The following is a 25597-nucleotide window of genomic DNA, read 5'->3' as shown; positions in this document are numbered from 1 at the left end:
CATATGACGTTGTGGCCATAAACGTGTTTTGTGAGGTCACAGTGACCTTTGACCTAATCAGTTCATCCTCGAGTCCTTACTGAATGTGACTCCGGCCCCTCTCTGCCTATAGAATAAACCTCTTCATGCTAATCTGTCTGTCTGATTTAATTATTCTCTGTACAGATGAAGCATTTTGTCCAAATATATACGGTCCGAACCTTTGGATAGTGTGAACTCGCTCTGTTTACTTCATGTCTTTACATTCGATATCTTTTGTTCTTCCAGGGGAAACGTTGTCCTGATGGTGGGAGCAGAGGAAAACAGCTTACCGGACAAACCGACTTACATCAGCAACTTTGTCAGCACGGGACTGGATTTCATTTCTCCTCCAACAACCCTCTTTATACAGTTTTACATCTGTCTGGATCTTATTACTACGCTTTATTCTTTAAGTTTCAAACCATAAAGATTTACGACTGTAGAGATGGGGTTGTCCTCCCCTGACTCCGGTGTGTGTGTGTGTGTGTGTGTGTGTGTGTGTGTGTGTGTGTGTGTGTGTGTGTGTGTGTGTGTGTGTGTAGTTTCTCCATCCTGATACAAACACAGGGCTGTGGGGAGAAAAGCAAAACACAGGCCAACAGAGAAACTCAGAGGGACTCTCCCTTTCAGCGCAAACAAACTTACTTTTCATCAGGTGCTATTACACGTCCCATTCACATTTATTGGATTGAGTCCATGCAACATAACCAAGGTGCTGACAGGGGCTGATTACTCCAATAAGTCTTGCGGCCCTAGAGGAGGGGTCACCCAGAGGACAGGTGTGCAGAAGGCCCTTCCTGAGGGCCAACAGTGGCCCACACTTTCCCTTTTTCCTCTTGTTAATCTTTTTTTTTTGGATCATTGTTTAGTTTCTTAATCCTGTAAACATGTCAGGTTTAGAGTTCCACTATTTTAATGTCAAATGCCCATTTTGAACGTTATATTAGAGCAGTGGTTCCCACCCACCGGGGGGCCCAAGATAAAACTTATTCAGTGAATAATAATGAGAGGATATTTTTCTGATGGATTTACAATTTGTTCTCAGTGTCAAAGTTCATTTTTGTTTTTCAGAAGCATTCACTGCATCTCAGTCCTCATCAGCATATCCTCAGGTTCAGGTGACATGAAGTGTAGACAGGTGGTAACAGGTGAAACAGGTGAAACAGATGAAACAGGTGGAAGCTGAGGAAAAAGCAGATGGATCTTGATTTAAGGTAATTTTGTCCAAATAGTTTTTTGTAGTAATTTTTTCTTTACTTCTTTGTTTGTCTCTTAAAGTGACGGCTGGGATTATCTGACGGGGTTGTGTGGAGTTATACTCAGTGTATTGTGAAGGGGAGTGATGTGGACGCACTGTATCACTCCGCAGATCAGACAAAATGTAGTTCCAAAGTAAAGGGCTGTTTATAAAGTGGTGAAAACCTTCAAAATAAAGTGTTCACTTAAACTGATATTAGCTCTTTTCATTTTTGTAAAGTGGCTAAAATACATTTTTGAGGATGGTCCCGTCCACAGCAGCACATCAGCTCAGGATGCAAGTGGAGGAATGTATGTTATTCTGACTGATAGCTGTCGTTAACCGACCATTAACCATCAACCATCAACCGTTAACTGAGTCTCATTAGGATCATCACACGCCTGCAGCTGCTGCAAACGGAGTAAAACTAAATAAAATAGATCGACAGACTGACACAAAGAATATTTCACTTACAATAAATGTTTAAGTTAAAATATAAAGAGTGTCCAAACTTTCTAATGAAGAAAAACAGAAGAACAAGACTAGAAATGAGGGTGTTGTGTATAAACCGGCATAAAAGCCTCTCTGGTGTAGGAAAATATCAAATAACTTATTGCAATAAATAGCAAATTATATCCAGACGTTCTAATGAATAAACAGATGACTGTAACGAAAACCTCTTCCTCCTCCTCCTCCTCCGCTCTCAGCTGATTAATGATCAGAAACAGCAGGTTTACAAACATTTTTCAGACGTTGCAACAACTTCAAAAGGCCTGAAACTACATCACAAACAGCCTGTATGATAATAATAACCCAACAGATTAAACTAAATAAATAAATGAGTAACTCGTCCCTTTTCCATTCATACAAACATGGATCCTTTAAAGTCAGGCGATAATAATTCTGACCCGTGAGTTATTCTGTGAAACGGTGCGTCCGTCACCGAGCGGCTCTCCGTCACGCCTTTGTCTCTCTCGGCTGTTTTCTGCCTCACATCCAGTGGTAGTTAATCAGTCGCTGGAGCTCCACAGTGCTGCTGCCACTGTTCTGCAGAACCCAGGAGTATGTGGCTTAGAGCCTTTTCAAAGCCTGCCTGCCTTTCAAACACACACACAGCCAACCCAGCTCCCTCTATGACGGAACAGCCTCCACACATAAAGCAAAAAAAAAAAAAAAGAAGAAGAAGAAGAAGAGACCAGCGGGATCTGTTGCTGGTGGAGGCCAGAAACCTGCAGCCAAGACACAAAGGAGAGGCTGATAACAGCATCTCTTCAGCCGACAGTCACACCAACAAGCATTCATTCAGGAGCAGCGTGTTCACAGGACACGCTCAACCTATTGTGATTGATGAGCTAAGAGCTAATATGTGACCAGAGGCTAAATATAGCGCTGTGGCTATAGAAAGGCTGGACTGAGGCCGACACGCTGCAAACACAACGGGCGGGGGACGGAGAGCAGCGCTCAGAGCATCTGTGGGAACCGGAGCTTTTCACACCTCGCCACACGACATCAGTGTCTACTCGTTTATTAGTTGGGGACAGTTTACTGGTTAGTTATAGTAACTAACCCATATCCATATTTCAGCCGTAGGTCAGTTGGCCAACTCACATAGAGTGGAATAATTCCAGTGTGAAGCACACACAGCACTGACACTCTGAGCTCGGATATGTGGCTGCGGCGAAACACAGCGCGTAGGAATACGTCAGATCAGCGGCTGAGAAAATGTAGTTCTAAAGGAAAGTGCTGTTTCATCGGGAAGATAAACCGCTGAAAAGATTCAGAATGAAACGCACATTTCAACATTTATCGGATTGTTACTGTGGGCGATTTTTTAAAGCGTCTAAAACACATTTAACACAATAACGCAAACTATCACTTTAATTACAATAGGCCTCATTCACCAATATCTTCTTAAATTCTTCCTCAGGTTGTTTTTAAGAAAGTTCTTAAGAAAACTCTACGTCAGATTCATGAGTGTGAGTGAGTGTGAGAATGAGAGTGAGAGTGAGTGAGAGTGAGTGTGAGAGTGAGAGTGAGAGTGAGTGTGAGTGTGAGAGTGAGAGTGAGTGTGTGAGTGAGAGGGAGAGTGAGAGCGAGTGTGAGTGTGAGTGTGAGTGAGAGAGTGAGAGTGAGTGTGAGAGTGTGAGAGTGTGAGAGTGAGTGTGAGTGAGAGAGTGAGAGAGTGAGAGTGAGTGTGAGAGTGAGAATGTGAGAGTGAGTGTGAGAGGGAGAGTGAGAACGAGTGTGAGTGTGAGTGAGAGAGTGAGTGTGAGAGTGAGAGTGTGAGAGTGAGTGTGAGTGAGAGAGTGAGAGTGAGTGTGTGAGTGTGAGCGTGAGTGTGAGAGTGAGAGTGAGTCTGAGTGAGGGTGTGAGTGTGAGAGTGATTATGAGAGTGAGTGTGGGTGTGAGAGTGAGCGTGAGTGCGAGTGTGAGTCTGAGTCTGAGTGAGAGTGCGAGTGTGAGAGTGAGTGTGAGAGTGAGTGTGAGAGTGAGTGTGAGAGTGAGAGTGAGTGAGAGTGAGTGTGAGAGTGAGAGTGAGTGTGAGTGAGAGGGAGAGGGAGAGTGAGAGCGAGTGTGAGTGTGAGTGTGAGTGTGAGAGTGAGAGAGTGAGTGTGAGAGTGAGAGTGAGAGTGTGAGTGTGAGAGTGAGAGTGAGTGTGAGAGGGAGAGTGAGAGTGAGAGCGAGTGTGAGTGTGAGTGAGAGAGTGAGAGTGAGTGTGAGAGTGAGAGTGTGAGAGTGAGTGTGAGTGTGTGAGTGTGAGCGTGAGCGTGAGTCTGAGTGAGGGTGTGAGTGTGAGAGTGATTATGAGAGTGAGTGTGGGTGTGTGTGAGAGTGAGTATGAGTGTGAGAGTGAGTGTGAGAGTGAGTGTGAGAGTGAGAGTGTGAGTGAGCGAGTGTGTGTGTGAGTGTTAGAGTGAGAGTGAGTGTGAGTGTGAGAGTGTGAGTGAGTGAGTGAGTGAGTGTGTGTGTGTGAGAGTGAGTATGAGTGTGAGAGTGAGTGTGAGAGTGAGTGTGAGAGTGAGAGTGAGTGAGAGTGAGTGTGAGAGTGAGAGTGAGTGTGAGTGAGAGGGAGAGGGAGAGTGAGAGCGAGTGTGAGTGTGAGTGTGAGTGTGAGAGTGAGAGAGTGAGTGTGAGAGTGAGAGTGAGAGTGTGAGTGTGAGAGTGAGAGTGAGTGTGAGAGGGAGAGTGAGAGTGAGAGCGAGTGTGAGTGTGAGTGAGAGAGTGAGAGTGAGTGTGAGAGTGAGAGTGTGAGAGTGAGTGTGAGTGTGTGAGTGTGAGCGTGAGCGTGAGTCTGAGTGAGGGTGTGAGTGTGAGAGTGATTATGAGAGTGAGTGTGGGTGTGTGTGAGAGTGAGTATGAGTGTGAGAGTGAGTGTGAGAGTGAGTGTGAGAGTGACAGTGTGAGTGAGCGAGTGTGTGTGTGAGTGTTAGAGTGAGAGTGAGTGTGAGTGTGAGAGTGTGAGTGAGTGAGTGAGTGAGTGTGTGTGTGTGAGAGTGAGTATGAGTGTGAGAGTGAGTGTGAGAGTGAGTGTGAGAGTGTGAGTGAGTGAGTGTGTGTGAGAGAGTGAGAGTGAGTGTGAGTGTGAGAGTGTGTGTGAAGGTGAGAGTGAGTGTGAGAGTGTGAGTGAGTGAGAGTGAGTGTGAGTGTGAGTGTGAGAGTGAGTGTGAGAGTGAGTGTGAGTGTGAGAGTGAGTGTGAGAGTGAGAGTGAGTGTGAGAGTGAGATTGAGATTGAGTGTGAGAGTGAGTGTGAGAGTGAGTGTGAGAGTGAGAGTGAGTGTGAGAGTGAGAGTGAGTGTGAGAGTGAGAGTGAGTGTGAGAGTGTGAGTGAGTGAGTGTGTGTGTGTGAGTGTGAGAGTGAGTGTGAGAGTGAGAGTGAGAGTGAGTGTGAGAGTGAGAGTGAGAGTGAGTGTGAGAGTGAGTTTTAGAGAGAGATTGAGTGTGAGAGTGAGAGTGTGAGTGTGTGTGTGAGAGTGAGTGTGAGAGTGAGAGTGAGAGTGAGTGTGAGTGAGTGAGAGTGTGAGTGTGAGTGTGAGTGAGAGTGAGTGTGAGAGTGAGGGTGAGTGTGAGTGAGAGTGAGAGTGAGTGTGAGAGTGAGAGTGTGAGTGTGAGAGTGAGTGTGAGAGTGAGTGAGAGAGTGTGAGTGAGAGAGTGTGAGAGTGAGTGAGTGAGTGTGTGAGAGTGTGAGTGAGTGAGTGTGTGAGAGTGAGTGTGTGAGAGTGAGAGTGAGTGTGAGAGTGTGAGAGTGAGAGTGGAGTGAGAGTGAGTGAGTGTGTGAGTGTGAGAGTGAGTGTGAGAGTGAGTGTGTGAGAGTGTGAGAGTGTGTGAGTGAGTGAGTGTGTGTGAGAGAGTGAGAGTGAGTGTGAGAGTGAGAGTGAGAGTGAGTGTGTGAGTGTGAGAGTGAGTGTGAGTGTGAGAGAGTGAGTGTGAGAGTGTGTGTGTGAGAGTGAGAGTGAGAGTGAGTGTGAGTGTGAGAGTGAGTGTGTGAGAGTGAGAGTGTGAGAGTGTGTGAGTGAGAGAGTGAGAGTGAGAGTGTGTGAGTGTTTCCCTGTGTGTGTGAGAGTGAGAGTGAGAGTGTGTGAGTGTGAGTGTTTCCCTGTGTGTGTGAGAGTGAGAGTGAGAGTGAGAGTGAGAGTGAGAGTGAGAGTGAGAGTGAGAGTGAGAGTGAGAGTGAGAGTGAGAGTGAGAGTGTGTGAGTGTGAGTGTTTCCCTGTGTGTGTGCCCGTCAGTGCGGCTGCATGTTGAGGAGGATCTGAGCCTTTCAGCAGAGTAAAGCACATTGGCTCTGTATGAATGAGAGCGAACATCCGTCCAACTTATCTCTGAGTGCAGACATGGGCTCTCTGCCTTATAATTGCAGGTTCATACACACAGTCACACAATAAATAGCATTTCTCTGGGAAGCTTAAGAATACCACTCATTTCCAAACCCTCTTTTTTTCCATTTCTGAGTCCAGATCAAATGAAAGGGAAACACATGTGGAAACTGGACTTTGGCCCTTTTTTTTTTTTTTTTTTTTTTTTTGCTGCTGCGACTCTCAGGCTCTATTTGCTTTGCCACTTAAGACTCTCATAAAAACCACAGTGGCCACAGCAGGATACGCGTCCTGTGAACATTCATCTACATCTCAAGTCTCAGCCATGTTCCCGAAGTGTTTGCATCCTCTGCACAAACCTGAGCGCAGTAAAGCCTCCTATAGATGAGACCCAAATATAGCACAGGAAAGTTCACATTGGCCTGTGTTTGACTCCTGGATCTCCAGCTCCACCCCCCCCCCCCCCCCCCCCCCCAGCCTCCCTTCCTGTGATGAATTACTCCTCATGGCCACGGAGCCCCTCCTCCACTCCCTTACCACCCACCACCAAAAAAAAAAAAAAAAAAAAAAGGAGGCGATCTTTGAAGCAAGCCGCATCTCGGCCGGCCCTGTCGAACAATGAGATGCTCTCATGCTGCTTTGTGCTGCGGGCCTCTCAATGCAAACAGCTCTGAGAACTGCTTTTTCATTGTCTCATCTTCAAGGGGTAATAAATAAGAGCCCGGACGGCGAGACAAGCTGCTACAAGGCGAGAATAAGAATACCGCTGTTAAAAAGGCCGGCTTTCAGTCAAGGTATATTCAAAGAATAGTTGGGGTTTTGTATGGACGCATGTTGTGCCTATTAATGAACATACAAAAGGAGCCATTTTCTCGATTTATGGGCGGCTACCACGGAGAACACACCGAGACCACAGGCAGGGGAGGCCGTACGTTAAGACATATTTGGATTCGTACCTCTGACTAAACACCAGCATCATTTTGACTTTTTACCATTTCGGTTTTTGACAAAGAGGTCCATTATTTTTTCCAAAAGACAAAATTAAAAAACGAGGTTGGAGTCAGTCTCAGCAACAACAACCTGCTCCCCCCGTTATGGAGCTGATCCTCTTGGCTCGGAGCCCTCGGTTTTCCCCACAGGTGCAACGCGCAGAAATCATATCAATAAACTACAGTAAGCTCTGTAATCACCACAGCTCAGATCACAGGTTGCTTATTGCTTCGGGGAGTAAATACCATAAGACTGCATTTCCAAATTAAAGCGTTACACAATTAGTTTTGCTACGTTTTTTAAATTTTTCCCCCTCGCAGACGGTTATCACCTGTGTACTCATATTGTTTGGCTTTTGCCAGCGAGGAGACGAGGGGCTGGGGTCTCACCACAACTCCAGAACGAGGGGGATTGACGGTGGGCTCGGAGTTAAGAGGCGGGGGCAGACTGAGCCTCTCATTAAACAGCTCCAGATGTGTGCCAGATGTCGGGGAGTCTCTCCCATAAAAAGAAGAAGAAATTAAAAAAATTTAAAAAAAGCATGGCCGATGTGATCACAGTGGGTAACCGCTGTTGCTTGCAGCAGTTCGGGCACCTTTCCAAACCCCAGAAAAACTGTGTATCATGTTGTAAACACTGTTTTAGTGTGGATGGGATGTGCGGCTGCACATATGCATAATGCATAGGATTCTCCGAGCGCTACACGGGGAAAAGGTGGGGGTGGGTGGTACAGAGACTCCTGGCAATGTGAACTATGGTTGAACCGCAGGAGGGAGTGCACTGTAAGGTTGGAAACAGGGGGGGTAAAAAAAAAACTCCCAGCCCCTTTTTCAATCCATCATAAGACCCCGACAATGCTCTCGTTTTCAGACATTCCTCCACGCACTGTCGATCACCAATACTTTTTTTTTTTGCTCTCATCACACGCTTCTTGCAGACAGCCAGATATTTTCTTTGGACCCTGTTAAAATAAAAAATGTTGTGAAACCTTTAGGTTACACCATCAGGTGCAGTCCTCGCTCTGCTTCGCCTCTCTTGGCCGAGAGGTTGGCGAGTTAGCTCCATTCGTTTGCCAGCCACTTGAGTGCACATTGATTTTCAATCCAGAGAGTTAGCACATGGTGTAATGAGAGAAGTCTGCATTATTCATACTTTGCCAGGGCTAGAAACCGCATGTGACCTAAATACCCGGCGATGGATTCTAAAATAACAACAGGGAAACACTGACAGACAGTCAGGCAGACAGTGACTTGAAATGAAAAGGCAGACAAAAGAAGGGATGGGGAGAAGAGGAGGGGAGAATCTGGGGGGGAAAAGATGAATGTGTAGGTGTGTGAGTGTGTGAGTGTGTGAGTGTGCATTTGCCAAGTTTGAGAGCACACTGACAGCTGAGTCTCTTTTAAGATTAGGTGCTGTGCAGACATGTTTTGTCAGTCTGTTATTACAACGATACAGAAACAGCATTAAGAAAAAATAAAAAATAAAATGTGCAGAACGTATGTCCATGCATCCCCATAGTACAGTATCTCTCAAGCCCGACTGGCTGCTGCACATTTTTATTACGAGGAAAATTTGGAGAAAAGCTTCCTCCTTCTGTAATTGCATTACGAATGGCGTCTGACACCACTGCCTCAGCACACGCGTCATGCTTTACATGCGTCTGCTGCTTTAAAGGATGACGTGCAGAAAAATTTCAGCATCTCGGGAAAGATGAAGTGGAAGGTAAAGAAAAGGTGAGCTCCAGTCACTCAGTGATCACCTTAAAGAAAACGACCATCACTGGTAAAAATGATCTTTCTCCAGGAAGCAGCGGAAGAAATTAAAGGGTCGTTTTCCTAAATTAGTAGATGTAGTCGACTCACTGCAGATATACTTCATCTAGGCCTGTGTCACATGATTTTCTGATTGATCCTGATTATTAACCCATCCCAAACATCACATTGTCTTTAGAGCATCATAACTTCCATAACAAGCTCCGGAAAGTTTCATTGTTCTCTCTCCGCGTTTTATCTCTCCGCCATCTTTACCTGCGACGTCTAGAGTCACATCTCTGGATTGGACATTCCTACTGGCTCCAGTGGGTGTTGTCACAGCCAATCAGAGTGTCTGGTTCAGAGGCTCGGCCGTCAGTTGCTTGTGTAGCCAAACTAAACAGGAGCAGTACTGTATTATTCTGCTCTCTATGTGAGGAGAAGTTGGTCGAAGTTTCTCGGAGTGACTGAAAACAGAAGGACGTGACCGGGCAGATATTTAGAGCAGACATCCATAAAAACTGCTCCGAAGAATGAGCAGAACTCATGATCAGATAAACATAGAAACTTCAAATCACCTCTAGAACAATCCCATTGCAACTTTCTGTGTTGAAGTTTTCTTCAGTTATTATGGTTTACAGCGTTTTTATCTATAAATAAGGAAGAAATTCAAGGTCTGTTTTTTGTTTATGGGCTACTACCCCCTCTGTTACTGCACTGAAGTCTTTCCTGAGTGACATTTACAAGCAGCTGACGTAGTGCTGATTCTGAATCTGTGAAGTACCTGGTGAAACTTTTAAAAAATGACAACTTCATAAGGAAAAACAAAAGGTAAGAAAAAACGAAAAAATTCTTTACTTCCAGTGGCTGGAGGTCGTGGTTTAACCACCTTTTTATTTGTCACATCTCATGATAATGTAAGTTCTCAAATATAAAACAATATTTAAATGATGGGCCCTTCAATAAAAGCTGGTTTAGAGTTCATGAGATCATACTGTACTTCAGAGTCATGTTATACTCAGGACTCCGCTGCTGAGCTTCTCTAACTGAAACAGCATTAAACTAAATTAATTCAAATTGCTTGTTGACCTTTTTTTGAAAGTGTTAAGCTGTTTTCCCAACACTTCTCGCAGATGTTTCACATTAAAAGCCTACTCTCCTCTCTGTTTTCATTCACTGATTATTTCCAGTTGCTTCCACTTTCCCGTGTTTTTTAAGCTACTGTCAATGAAACTAAACACACATTTACATGAAAGACCTCCAGCTGCTCAAAGGAGAGAATCTCTTCTTCTCCTGGTTGGTTTGAAATGTAAAACATCTGCAGGAAGTGTTGAGTTTCACTGAGAGATTGAACGCTGGGTGGAAAAAAACTGAAAGCACAGATTGGAATTAATTAATTATTAAGAACAGCATTTCTGTTAAAAGGAACTGTGGAAATGTATATAATGCTGACCATGCTTTAGTACAGTCAGAGTACAGCATAAACTATGACCTCCATCCTCAGTGAGTTTTTATCCAAGAAATAATTAATTAATAATATGAACTGATTAATGATTAATGATATGATATAATGATATATGATTAAAGTTTTATTTTGAAGTGTTGATCTATAAGAAGATATATTTGTGGTTTTAAGAACCAAAAACCATCTCAGTGTAGTTTTACATCTCTCTCAGGCTTCTCTCTGGAGCTCTAGTAACAACAGGTCGATGAGCCAATCAGAAGAGAGGAGGCTCTGAGCCTCTCCTCTGATTGGCTGACTGTTTTCTGAGTGATCCAATAAAAATAAAGCAGATTTCAGGTAAAAACACTCAGAGAAACCAAATCGTGTAAAGGTTTGGATGGTGGGTCCAGGTGGGCGGGGCTTGGTGACTGCTTTGTTGTGACATCACAAAGTTCCAGAAGTCCTGACGGCTGGTTTTAAGGCTCAGTTTCTGAATACAGGCTGTGTGCATTTCTCTGTGGACTGAGGCTTTGATACTTTCACAGTATTAATATAGAAGCTAGAGCTGATCTATAATCACACTACACCTGGACATCTCTCCTTATACAATACATGTCCTTTAAATTCAGCTTCGTCACCTTTAAAGAACTCGATCTCCATTCAAGTTACATTAGCACAGTACATCTCACTATGTTGGATTAGGGTTAACTATACTGCAACTTTACCCTGAACACATCAGCACTTATCCTGCTCATCACAGCTGACACGACCCTCTGCTCGAGGCCTGATGCTACCGTGTGGATTTCAGGGAGGAGAGAGAAAGAAACATTTCCTGGGCCACGGGGCAGGAATGTTTCAGTAAGAAACATTCACCTGTCAGATGAAGGCTTTGATAATCTGTTGGGGTTGTGAGCAGCTGGGACACTGACAGGGTGGAAGTACAGGTAGCTTCCCCCTCGGCCAGATGGGAGGAGAGCACGGAGAGGCGATACGACAGATGGGGAGAGGATGGAAGTGTGCGAATGACGGGATCCATTAACCGGCTCGCTGACGTCTGATGCTTTTGTACTGTTTGAGAATCTGCTAATGATGTCTGTGATGGTGTTTGAGTTTGTTTAGCTGACAAATACTGTGAACTGGTTTCACTGAACTTTGATGAACGATTTAACCGGTCAGCCTCCTTTTCCTCTACTCGGCCCGTGTTAAAGGTCTTCTACGGCACAAGGTGCTGAAAACCAGGAAGAGCCAGGAACATTCGTCCAATGAGTATTATTCATCTCTGAAGGGAGAATATGATGCACACTGTACATTGTTTTGTATTTGTTGTAGATTTGCAGTGAGGGTTAAAACATGTTGTGTGGTCCCATGAATCCCATGAATTTCCCCTTGGGGATAAATAAAGTATCTATCCATCATCTATCTGTCCATCTATCTATCCATCCATCTATCCATCATCTATCTGTCCATCCATCTATCTATACATCATCTATCTGTCTATCTATCTATCTATCTATCTATCTATCTATCTATCTATCTATCCATCTATCTATCTATCTATACATCATCTATCTGTCCATCTATCTATCTATCTATCTATCTATCTATCTATCTGGTCCACTGATTGGACAAGTAAGGGGAGTAAGGTAAATATTTTTCCAGTTTTTGTTTGTCTGAGAATCTTCAACAAACAATCACATCTGTTAAAACCACATTGTGAACAGAAGGTTGCAGTGTGAATTTTAAAATTCTGAATTATCTTAATGTGTGTGCTTGATTATAATATTTTCTTTTCATCTCTCTCATACATATTGTACATATGCACTCTCTCACACACACACACACACACACACACACACACACACACACACACACACACACACTTCAGTAATGTTGACTCGACCACTGCGGTTCCCAGGAGGTGTGTGATGTTTGCAGTGGAGTTCAGTTTCCTTTGTGAATCCCCCAGTGGAGGCAGAAGACGGGAGGCGGGCGAACTGGACCGCCGACCCAACAGCAGCAAGTGTTTGAGCGCCGTCCCTGGGGGGGGCGCCGCGATGGCCCACATCGTTTGTGTGAATCCACAAACCGCACTCATCGGCAGCGCCCCGTTACCTTAGTGTTTGTTTCATCTGTCTGAACTGATCAGACAGGCTCAAATTTATTCTTTTGTCTCTAATGTTGTAAATAATCCAGTTTCTGCTTCAGTCTATTTCACACACCAAAGGATGATCAAGGAGAGGACGGCGTCCGTCCTCTTTTTATCTACTTTCTGTTGTTGTTAGTTGTTTATATGAACGGTGCTGCATATTTCATGTCTGTACTCTGTCCTGCCCCAGTCAGACACACGGGATCATATTAATGTATGGACTCTCTTCATCTTACTTTCAACTGCAAGAATGGACTTTGTGCCTTTTTCTTAAAAATAAAACTATTTTGACATTTCTTTTTTTATTAGAGGTTTGTTTGTGATCGAGGCTGCAACACAACAAAGACACAAAAAACGAATCAGAGAGGTGCGGAGACGACGACCGAGGTCTCAATCGAAAAGAAGTTGAACTCTGCTCCACAGACGTCAAAAGACTTCTCTCAAATTATAGTTTGTTCTTGTGAAATATTGTACAGATCAAGAAGACTAGGACAAAACCTAGTATCTGTCCGGACCGCCCATCAGGTCAAATCCTGATTTTATAACCATGATGTCGTCTGACAAAAGAGAGCGAGAGAGAGAGAGAGAGAGACGCAGCAAAGGGCCACAGGCCGGACTCGAACCCGAGTCGCCTCGGCAAAGATTAAACCCAATTAGCAGGTGCTCCGCCGGGATGAACCACCGGCGCCTGAGACAGACGATCTCTCTTCTTTAGTGTCTCACACAGAGCTGACCGGTGGTGGAAACATCATCACTCAGTCGGAAGTAGGAACAGGAGTTACAGGAACTCACAGGCTGATTATGGTATGTATATGTGACTTTATAAGAATGAATGTAAATTATATTTTAGCCAAGGAAACAGCAAAATGTTGAGTTTGTATTTACAGCAAACAAAGAGATGTATTTATCTGTAGTGATAAATAAAAGCATTGTTTAAGAGTTCACAGTATATAACATTTTACTTCATGCAGATTGTTAGTCACGCTGAGTTCCTGCTGTTTCTACATAAACCTACTAATTTTCACCATGAAGTCAGACATTTGGAAAATCAACATTTCATTTGAGGAAGAGGCCAATTATCAACAGGAACAAAAACCCAAGCTCAACAAAAACAACCAATATTGAAATTGTCTGACTCTCAACGTTGTGCCTATTTACACTTCAGAGTTCAGCAGCACACACAGCTGCACACCTGAGCTCCTCACCGGGAGAAGAATTCCCCCCGGGGGAAGCTGCCGGTTTTCATGTCAGAGCAGATTTTTAGATGGTGGGGGGGTGGGGGGGCAGAGGGAGTAAATATGTGGAGCTCAAAGTGGAAAACAGCAGAGCTCACGCTTAGGCAACACAAACCAGAGTGTGTCAAAGTATTGCTGCAGCAGTGGAGAACACCAGAGGCCCACTTACAGTGAGAGAATAATCCGGGAGAAACAACTACGGAAGCCTACAGGGGACGGTTTAAACTTGAAAATTAAAATATGTATATACAATAGCATTATAATTTTCCAACAAATATACTTATATGTGTTATCTGCTCCGGGCCTCCGCAGCCTCCCGGAGGAGCGGCGCTATGGACTACGCCATCACTCAATGACCGTGAAAGTCCGGTTCCAGTAGGTGGACTATGGTGGCTCCGCCTACAGAGAATGATTGACATCCTAACTGAAGTGTAAACTGGCAATATCTCTTTGTCGATTTAAATCATTTTTTTCTTGTTAATCCTAAAAAATTACATCATTGAATATGTAGTTTTTTTAAATATTTTTTTATATATGTATTTTTTATATATGTCGGTTTTTTAAATATATATTTTTAATATTTAATTTTTTCTTTTAATTTGAATTATTCATTATTATTCAAGCGAAGCCGTCACAGCAGTACTCGGAGGATCGCTGAGGTCGGTGGTTCGACTCTGAACCTCATGTGTCATCAGTGCGTGTGAATGTGTGTGCGTGGTAGGAAAGTGCTTCAGTATATGTTTAGAAAAAAACGCCATATGAATGTCTGACTGGGTGAATGTGGCGTCCATTGTAAAGTGCTTTGAGTGGTTGGTGAGACCAGAAAAGCGCTATATAAGTGCAGTCCATTTCATTTCACTGCTGGATTCTAATAACAGTTCGTTGTTGAGTGGAACTGCTCTGTTTGCTTCAGTGCAAAACTAGGCCCATTCAAACACTGTTCATAAAGTTAATACTGTAGCTCAGCAACCGCCTGTCTGCAGTAGTTACCACATCATCAGTGTCTCTGTGGCATTCGCAGCCTTTCACCCAGGAAGTAACACATTACTGCGCATCACGGCTGAGCACTTACAGTCACCTGTGCAAACAGATACTAATTCTGTGAGTCACAGTGATTCAGTATCATCTGAGTGATGAGGATTCACTGTTTACGATTAGTTTGTTCATGTGCTGAAAACTTCCTCATATTTAAAAAACCATGTGATTCTGCAAAGTCCTGGTTTATGTTCAATGACGGTGCTTTTCTATGACAAATGTAAATACTGTAATAATGCAACTAAAACACTTCATGGTTGGGACTCAGTTGCCAGAAAACCAACAATGAATGAACATGAATTACACATTTTGTATGCCAGTGCATTCATCTCAAACCTCTTCCACAAAACTCACAGCAATTTAACATCACACTACTTCCTGCTATGACACGTGCACATAAACACAGGATATTATAACCTGTATAAAATGTAAATATCTGCTGGGTGAGGACTGTCTCAACAAAAGACGTAGTCGTGGAACCGATGTAAACAACTGACGCTATCGTCCGCACTATTTACATTCTGCCCAGTCTGTGTCAGCCGGCCCTTCGCCTCTCTCCCACTCTGTTCCCGATAAAGCTGATCTCGTTTACGTGTTCTTCCGTTTACGTTTATGAAAAAACGGAACAAGTTTGAAACTGTGACCAAAACCACAACATGTAAACTGATTTTAAAACCGAGACGTCGTCTGACAAAATCACCAATCACATAAATTCAAGAGAAAGACTGAGCTGTGATTTTGAATGTATTTACTCATGAAATTATCACTTTGAGAGAAAGTTAGAAGCGACAGAATATCTTTCTTATTTTGTCTCTCACATAGAGCACAGCCTCCGTTCGACTAGCAAACTGCTGCTCAGCCTCTCGAACACTCACTGGCAACTTTCTCTCTCTCTTTCACTGGCAGCCGAGGTTTGTCCAAATAGCCGTTAGATTTGTCGCTAGGTTCTTATTATTGTAATATGTTATTATTATTATAAATAAAATATAAAAGTATAAATATTCCCTGATAGGAACTGTTTGCACCAATTCATTTTGAAAGAGCAACGGCAAATGGAGAAACTCCAACTCAGCCACCTGGCATTCGGCCGACTAATGGTGGAACTATGATCACTCAGTCAGTCACAGCTGGTCCAGCTGTTGCTCTCCAGCCAAAAGAAGTAACCTCACTAGCCACTGTGCGGTTCTTCTACCTCTGAGTTATGTGTCGACATATTTTGCAGGTTCGTTAGCCTTGTGGACAGGTGTGTGACCAGTAGCAGCGGAGGTAGTACTCACCAACAGGCGAAGGTGTGCTGCCGCTGCTGGACGGCTGCTGGATCTGCAGCCTCTGAGGTGACGGCAGCGGCAGCTGTGGCAGGGAGCTGATGACCGAAGGGAATAGGAAAGGATATAGCCCGGGTGTATAGCGCCTCATCTGGACCAGCGGGGGACTGCTGCAGGGCTGGGCGCGGCTGGCGGTCTTCATCACAGCGATGGGCAAAGGGCGCACTGAGCACTGAGCGAGCTGATGTGTGGCGAGGCCGGGAGGCCATCAGGTGACCCCCTGGCTGCAGTTAGTGTGTCTCGAGCAGGTGAGGTACCACCTCAGCACTCCACAGATGCATGGTGGTGGAGTTTGGTGTCACGCAGATCCACTCAGAGGTTTGTTCCACTCACACTGTAACACAGACACACAACAACTACGAGTTAGTTACATCTCTGGTGCTCTCACACTACGACAGAAAAACTAAACACATGTTTTCACACTAGATCTGAGTGATCAGATCTCTAATGCGTCCTCAATGCATCTTGGGTGCGTTCACACCTGAACTTAGAGTCGTCCCATTCTGGTGAAGTGTGTCCAGCCTTTTGACTCTTACTGTTTATACTCACACAGATGGGTCTGGATCTGCAGCAGCGTCAGTGATGCAGTTTGTTTAGGGCTTCTACAGCAGAAGAGACAAAGTCGGCTCTTCTCAACAGCGTGAAGTGTGGATTCAGGCGGTGATCAATACCATTTGTAATTGTAAGTGCAAAGCATGTGATTTTTATTTGTATATTTAATTATTTTTTTGTATTTTGTATATTTTATATTTGTAGTAGTGTAATGTGACTTGTTTTTGTTTTATGTTACCTGCCGGGGGACTGCAGATGTAAATTAGCATTTGTTTCTACAATCTACTGCTATGTCTACTGATGTTCGTTAACATGCATTGTCGCTGTCAGATTAACAAATAAATAAAAAATAAAAATGACAGCTCGGGAGTAGGGAGGCTGATGATGTTGGACGCAGTACGTGGTTAACATGGTGAAGAGAACAGAACATCAGGATGGGTTGGATTACAACACAAAGGATTCTGAATTTGAGCGTTAGGTGGAATCTCTGATCAGATTGTTTATGTGTAGTGAAGTGATGCATCGATCAAAGCTGAGTTTATGGTCAATAATTAGTTATCTGAAGCCGCCGACCTGTTTAACTGTCTTGCTGCGGATAGAAGGTGGAGTTCAGAGTGGGGTGTGTTTGATTACCATGTTGTGGAGGCAGTTGTCAGTGCCCCATTGTGTGGAGTGAGATATAGAGCGTTGATAGGCTGTAACAGAGTTCTTGTCACTGAGTTGTGAGAGTATGGTTTGTGCTAACAGATGAAGGGCTGAAACACTCATTTGTACAGAGGGTGTAAAGGAAGGGCAGAGGAAACAGCCTGGGGGGGGGGGGCTTTGGTGTTGGTGATGATGGTTAATGATGGTACGGCGCCATTTTTTTTTTTTTTTTTTCCAACAGCCTGAGGTCTGTAGCTGAGGAAGTTGTGAACCCGGTGAATGAGGCGTGGAGGGATGTTTAGGTGGGGGAGTTTCCTGATCATCTGGTGTGTTAAAGGCAGAGCTGCAATCAACAACTGAGGCAAAGTTTCCTGGTGAATCCAAATGTTGTAGGACGGGGAGGAGGACGTGTGCCACGGCTTGTTTAGTGTTACTGTGTGTCCGTACGGTTCAATCCGTTCCAGTCCGACCTTGTATTTGACTTTAGCCTTGATAATGTGGAAGGTGATTTTTATGCCTCTGCGCCTGAGACATCCATGTACGTCCCTCCCTTTCAGGGACGCTGTGACAGAACTTCTTCAAATTTGGCACAAATGTTCACTGGGGCTCAAAGACGAACTGCTTAGATTTTCGTGGCGAAATGTCAAAGGTCAAGGTCAGTGTGACCTGATAAAACATGATTTTGGCCTTGTGAATATCTCCCGAACCCCTCGAGGGAATCCCTTCAAATTTTGCCCAAACTTTCACCCCTACTCAAGGATGAACTGATTAGACTTTGGTGGTCTAAAAGGTCAAATGTCAAGGTCACAGTGACCTCAAAAAACACTTTTTAACCATTGCTCAAGACTTGACACAGCAATTACGAGAATGTGGGTGATCATGCAAAACTTGATACATAAATCGTCATAAATAACGGGAAATATCTGTAATGTTTGATATCTGTCGCGGGTAATTACAATTATACAGATAAACTGCAACAGCAAATATATTTTGCTGGAAACATGATTGTTTGATTGATTACATTCTGAGGTAATGTTTTTATTTTTATTAATGGCAGCACATTTGTAAGGAAGTGGCTGGGTCGGATGGTGGGTGTACAAAGTACATTACTGTCATTACCATAAACATTACCACGGTTTTGAGATTTTCAAAAGTTTTTTATGGCCAAGGACAATCTCTTCCAAACTAATCTAGTGAAAGTTAAGTACAGTAATTAAAATCAGAGCTTTAAATTATACAATGTTTAAACAAGAACTCAAAACAGTGCTGAAGTAGGAAAGCTGCTAGAGACATTGGCAGAGCCTGTCGCCCGGCAACCAATGACGTCACCGTTGGATGATCGTCATGGAGATAGACAACAGAATGTAGCAAACCTCTCAGTAAGTTTTCAAGCCATGAGGAACATCTGGTTGATCCGGTGACACATTTCAATCCACGGTAACTCATAATAAGGCATCATCATTCTTAGGGCCAAATGTTTTGCCGAGTGTCGAGTCACCAGAAACTTTGACGCAGTGATGTTTCAGGATTTTTCTACTTTCAATGACGGATAAATGATCAGTTAGATGATCAGACAGGGTGCAAGAAAGCCAACAGTTTAGCTAGATTAAACCATTTGGTTTGGAGGGTTAGATGTATTAAGAAAAACTGGATTCTGCTTTCCAAGACGGTCCCATCCTTCCCAATGAAAGTTACTCGCTGGGCACAGACTTCCTATTGAAAAGCATAAAATAATTTGCCGCTATTCCTCTTTGAGACTTTTAAAATGTTATTGGACTGAATGTCTCTGCAGAGGAGAGTGAATTCAGGGTATTTGAGGTCAAAAATGTATTCACCGTTTTATAATCATTGGGAAATAATGGGAAAAGGCTTGGTGTGGGTGTGGCCACAATGTCAGCCACGGCCGGTTACAAGCTAACAAACAACATAAACAAATAAAAGATGCTAACTACGCTAACCGCTCTGACCCGTCTGCTAGTCTCTGGTTCTGGTCTCAGACTCCTCCTCTGAGTCTGGGTCTGACTGAGGCTCAAACATGTGGCTGAGTCTCTCTGATGTTTCCTCCTCTGACCATCTAGATGCTCTCTGCTCTCTCACCTGTCCACCTGGAGCCAGCAGGTGGACGGTGTGTGCATACACTTAGTAAGGTCTGAGGTACATTTTTTACTTTTTGATAGACTTTTAATTATCTTGTAAAGCAAAAATTTTCTTAGATTGTTAACACTGAATAGACAGATAAACTGACCTTGTGTAATCAGACGTAAGGGGGAAGTAAACAGACAGATCGATGGAGAGCTTTATAAATCTTTCTGGATAAAAGCATCAATTAATAGAGACCATGAAAGGGAAAGCACTCAGAGCAAAGTCTGTAATGTGCTTCTTATGCACTTGTAGTGTAGTCATGGCAATGCTTTGCAGCTCCCAATAAACAAACAGCCTCTCCAGTCTAAGAACACACTGTACCATTGTAATGAAATTATTCCTAATCGCTGCAGAAAGTATGAGTGCCTTTTTGCACAGACAAGCCACTTAGACACAGGTCATCTGTTCCTGGCTTGTTTATCAGTTTGGAGTATAACTGAAGTATCAATTATTTAGCTAAAATTTACAAAATTTCCCGATTAACAGCAAGTCAGTGGAATTTTCTAAGTCCTGCTAATGCTTTTAGGTAACGGTCCAGACCGGCTCCAGATTTAGATTTAATAACAAGACATCTGAACTTCATAACAATCCATATGGAAGGGTTAACAACGCTGCTCTAATGATTTGAGATGTTAAAGAGAACGGAGGTGGAAAGAGTAACAGAAGAGGCTCCATACAGAGGAGGAAGGTGGATTCTTCTGGGAATACTGTGGGAGATGTTTATACAGAAGCTCAACTTTCTAGAATCTGGTGTTATTCACTAGTTACTGCGTCTTCTGCAGATGCATCTTTGGTCTTGCGACTTCTAAACAATCTCCTAAGAAAACTTTCCTCCTTCATTGTAGTGAGAAACAAGAGGTAATGCAATACACGAATAATTCATGAGGCTTAATTTAGAAATGTAGCTCCTGCTGCCGTAGCGGATAGAAAGCTGATAACAGCCACAGCCACTGAACATGAGCTGAATAAAAATAGGAGACATTAAAAACAACAAGTTAGTGCGTGTAGAAATGACAGTTTGATGGGGCCATCCAAATGCACCTCTGCAGTGCACACAGGGAGGAGCGCTCAATAAGTTGTGTTTACTTTGTGAACTTCAGGCTCGGACGGATGCTAAATATATGTTTTTATAAGGCAATAAGACAATGAGACGTCAGATCAGATGTAAACTAGAATTACTGCCTCGTGGTTGACAAGCAGCCAAGTTACAGGAAACATGGTCACAATCTCTCCTTCCTGAGTTACAGCAGTGAATAATGGAAGTCACTGAATGATGTGACAGTGGAGTTGACCTTTGACCATTTGGGTATGAAATGTTTCATCACGTCATCGTTTATTCTTATAGATATTTATGTTAAGTTGGTGTATGAATTTGTGAGTTATGTAAACATGTTTTGTGAGGTCACAGTGACTTTGTCCTTTGACCTCTGACCACCGAATTCTAATCAGTTCAACATTGAGTGCAAGTGAATGTTTGTGCTCGATGTAATGAAATTCCCTCCGCACATTCCTGATAGATTGCACATGAGATCATCCTGACACAAGGGTTAACGATTCCTGATCAATTTTCTGTGTGAAAGAAAGTCGGCCTACCCAGGTGTTAGCAGTCTCACCTGACAAGGCTTTGTAGACTACAGCTGCAGCTTTATAATGAATCTAATCAGGTGCATCAGGCCCATTCAAACAGACTCCCCCACATTTTCTTTTAGAAACGTTCCAATATAAAATACTATTTATACTATGGCTTGGCTGAGCACATGATGATTATTGTTTACTGAGAGATGTTTTTTTTATTGCCCAGTATGTTAATCAGTATTTTAAGTTCAATATTTAATCAACAGTCAATGTCAATCCATCTTGCATTAGTCCAGAGTTGTAACTAAACCTTGACTGAGAGACGAGATTATCACTCTCGTTTTAAAAAAGCTGTGCGCCATATATTGTCTGGAGATCGGGTTGTTTTATGCATTTCTGTTCAGCGCCACATGAAGAATAAATGATGTTGCTCCATGAAAAACATTTTCCTGTAATACTGAAGTGGATTGGACAATGTATGCTTTGACTGTAAGAGCTGATTGGTGTTTTGTCAGAGGTTTTTCCAGCTGGTTCTGAGCTGGATTACAACCAAACCGAGTTCTGGTTGAGCGTGGACTTAAAACAAACCTGAGGCTGCTCATCAGCAAATGCTGAGCCGGCCAGGAACCAATTCTTCACAGTGAGTATCAGCCTTCAAAATGTGTCTACTGTACGTCTCCATCTAGAACTGTGTGTGTTTCTGTTTTTCTTGTCTTTGTTTCCTTGTCTTTCTCTCGTCCGTTTCTCTGCCCGATCCGTCCAGCGGCTCTCGGCGCCCTCTGATAAATGGAGGCTGCGCCGATGCCGACCCCTGGCATCTGGATCACAGCCATAATGACTGGGCCAATTGGTGCTAACATGCCTCAGGGAAAAAGGTCAATAGACCTGAATGGCAATACAGGTATCGACAGTGTCATCCATCAGAGGCTGGAGGGGCTCGACAGCAGCATGACAACAATTGATTGTACATCCGTCACACCGGGATCAATTACAAAATAATCTCTGCATAATTTTCAGGTGAAAGATGGAAATCAAAGCGAGCAGCCTCCGAACCCTTAAGGGACGAGATATACGACAGGCTCTCACCTAATCAGACAAACTGCACAAACACATTACCTTCATTATTCAAACAGGCACTATGCAGGGTTTCTCTTTTTTTCTTTTTCTCCTTCTCAATGTGCATTATTCATTATACTAAATGAAGGACACTTTTTCAGTGTGGAAGACATGTAGGCGTCCTGGATGTTTCATGCTGAGCATGTAGCTGCTCCAGCTCGGGAGTATCAGTTGTTATAAAGACACTAGAGTACAATGTGCTTTATTAATTCACATGCACCCCCGGTCACAGACAAAGACATGCACACATGAAAGGGTTCACACACACACACACACACACACACACACACACACTTCCGCACTACAGAAAATACCAGGAACATATTCATTAATTCATACTGTAAGTCTTTCTTCTTTTGCTCAATGATCAGCGACGGCACAACAGAACAAGCAGGAAAGAAATCTTTAAACAGGAACTCCACTTGTTTAGTCTTGTAACTCGAGGAATCACAAGAAACAGTGGTCAAAATCCTGACTCTTAGTACTCAATGTGGGTCACGCCAAAAAAATATATTGCAATCAACTGCATCTTTTTTCATTAAACCATCCTAACCTGGTAAATATCCATTTCTTTCAAACTTGTTTGTGAGGCAGGTTTTTTGTCATGTAGTCTAAACTGAGACAGTTACAATGAGACATCATCTTCCATAACTGTTTTTAAACCCATTATGAATTCCCATTTCTCTAAATGATAAGCTCCTGTATGTTGCTCGGTACTTCGTTTCATAGAAACCGTGTTTCGTCTGTCGTTGTCTGCATGGCAGACGGGTGTAAATACCACAACACCTCTGAGCCTTGAATCAGAGCTGTAGCAAATTCAAAACCCTTCATTGTTGAATTTATGAACAAAACGCAGCAACACAGGATTAACCCAGTATTGAGCCAAAATTCGAAAGTAAACTGATTTAAATAGAAGATTGTTAAATCCGTTTTCATAAGATTTTAGCTTCTTTAGCTTCCACCTGCCATTAGTGGTGACAAGACAACACAATTTGACAAATGTGATGATCATCCCTAAACAAACATAACTTAACACACAGGACTTTGTTTACATCTGCTTACAACTGCATTTCCTCATCACAAAGGCTTATTGCATAGAAAAGTGGCACAGTGAAGTTAATCAACATGTCCCAGTGAAATAAACGTTGCTAGAAGCATGGCGACGTAGTGACTACTCACAGTGCTAGCTGACAAACTACTGTAGCTGCCATGCTAATCGCTAAACATGCTAGTCAGCTGTGAGCATCCATCAGTTAGCAAGCTAAGCAGCTAGATTGCTAACCAGGCAGTTGTTTGTCCTGTCTCATAACTTTACAACAAAGTTGAACTTAAAGAAAGAAATAAAGCCAATTAATTGTTTGCTGTGATTCTCTGTCTAAAGTAAGTTTCAGCTGAGCAAGCGTATTACTATAGCTAACAGAAATTAACTGACACAAACTGCTGCTTGGACGGTAGGATGGAAAATGATGGTATGCTTTGGAGAACAGTCAGCGGTTACATACAGAAACAGTGGTATGGCTCTTTAAATGATGGAAGATGGACATGTTTTGCAGTGAGCTCACATCCACAAATACACATACCTGCACATCTGACAGGCGGGAGAGAGGTGTCCAAACTGTGTCTGGTCCTCTGGGTGTTATTATCTCCTCACAGAGGCACATTGGGAAAACGTCTGAAAGCTGCTCCTAATCATGCTAAGTGTGACTAACCAACCATAGCCACTGTCTCCTCAGGACACACACGTATGGATGTATGGCTGTGATGATAACTTCTGAAGGATATGCTGCTACAAGCAGCCACTTACTCCTCAGCCAGTGATGTGTGGTTCTACTCAAGCAGGTACAGTATGTATGATGAAGCCTACCACAAACAACAAATTGGACACGGTTCCTTTGATTTTTGTAAACTGCATTGTGAAGGACAACAAGCCGCCTGGAAGTGAGACACGTTTTAGGACACTTTAGAAAACACTGCATTCGGGTTAAAGTATGACGTCGCGCCAGTCTGACTCCAACAGCAGCCTGGCTGTTCACACCAGTAACAACAACAACAACAGCCAACAACCAATTCTGCTACTCTGCTCTTTTTTTAATATCAGGCGTACAGCTGATCTTTATAATGAGTTCATGAATTCATAACGTACAGCTTTTCATGTGTTCCTGCGTAAGCGGGGCGTCACTTCCTCTGAAACAATGAAGTTATAAGGAGGGAGTGAGATTCATAAAACTCATGACTTAATGACTTCATGACTAAAACTATGAGTGCACACAAGACCAGAAATATTCATACACATTCTTTTCATCAGAATGATAAAAATGATCCACTCCCAGAAATTTGTCATAAATGGATGAAGACAATCCCATAATCAATAAGTTCGTATTAAAAAAAACACTGTCTGTGCCACAAGTGATCCGACACAGAGAAGAAAGACGAGGAAGATGCTGAATTTCGCTGATTGTGAAACTGAAGCAAGTACAATCACTCCAAATGTAAAGTTCTGTTTTACCATGAACTGCATTTATTGACTCGCAAATATTTTTTATCCCGTTATCTGGCCTTCCTCGGCTTCCATAGATAAGGCATTGCATTTGAGTTGTAAGATTCAGTTTCTAACTAGATAGTAATTTGGTGTAAAAACTGTCTGAGTATCGTTTATTTCTGACCTAATTACAACATAATTTAGATGTATGGTGTCTAATTAGGGAATAACTGTTTGTTTAGTGCCTAATTAAGAATATAGTATTTGTAGCTTTGTCTAATTTGAAACTAAGTCCGGCTTGTTTGGTCTTTAACGTACAAAACAAGTGTAGAATACTGATGGTACATTCACACTTAGAGATCTAGATGCACATGACCATAATACTGAGTCAGGTCTAATTTCTCGGACGTACACTGCATGAATACACAACAAACATCACATCATGTACCCAGTTAAAATCTGAAGAAAGACGAACTCCAATTTGAAAGTGCTCCAGTCCACCCAAACGTGGATTAGAGCGAGTCTCCTCCATGCAGCCTGTCAGGCGCATCACCGCCGGGGCTTTGGCACAAAATGGAAGCAGCATTCAAGAAGACACACTAACTGCTCATCATGACATTATATTTTCCCGCTTTAGCTGAAAAGAAAAGCTGCTTCATGTAATATGTGATTTTATCATTAGCGTCAACATGACTGGAAAAATATGCTCTCTTTCTTCAGTGACAAGCAGCTGACAGGCAAACAGAGCCTCCATCAGGTCTCTGACGTCTAATATGCTGAGCATTATGTTTCTCATTTCATCAGGGCCAATGGACAGGGTCATTACATGGTGGTGTAATTAGTGTGGTGTGGTATGAAAACAGGCTCAGGGAAGCACAGTGTCTGATAAGATACCAATAAAGACGGGAGGCGCAGCCTGTTAACACCAGCACTGAAGGACATAAGCCCCCTTTTAGATTTGAAGGGAAACACTTAAAGACACCCCATCACGGCTACATCCTCTGCTGTTTTCATAAACTCGCAGCCACCCTAAGCCGTCCGTCTCCTCGCTGAGCCTGGAGCCGAGCCAGGCACAACAAATACTGTTTC

General features: G+C 43.2%; 1 protein-coding gene across 1 annotated transcript in view; it reads right to left on the bottom strand.

The window, feature by feature from the left end:
* Positions 1-16327, bottom strand: part of LOC130184031 (retinoic acid receptor beta-like) — a 96611-nt gene extending 80284 nt beyond the window's left edge. Inside the window, exon 1 of the mRNA XM_056399789.1 lies at positions 15952-16327. Coding sequence (XP_056255764.1) covers positions 15952-16141 — 190 coding nt within the window. The 5' untranslated portion in view covers positions 16142-16327. The remainder of the gene's footprint in view (positions 1-15951) is intronic.
* Positions 16328-25597: the final 9270 nt, after the last annotated feature.

The sequence above is a fragment of the Seriola aureovittata genome, chromosome 16 (assembly GCF_021018895.1).
Source record: "Seriola aureovittata isolate HTS-2021-v1 ecotype China chromosome 16, ASM2101889v1, whole genome shotgun sequence".
Classification (NCBI taxonomy): Eukaryota; Metazoa; Chordata; class Actinopteri; order Carangiformes; family Carangidae; genus Seriola; species Seriola aureovittata.
The sequence above is the reverse complement of the archived record's forward strand: the minus strand, read 5'-3'. Positions and strand labels throughout refer to the sequence as shown.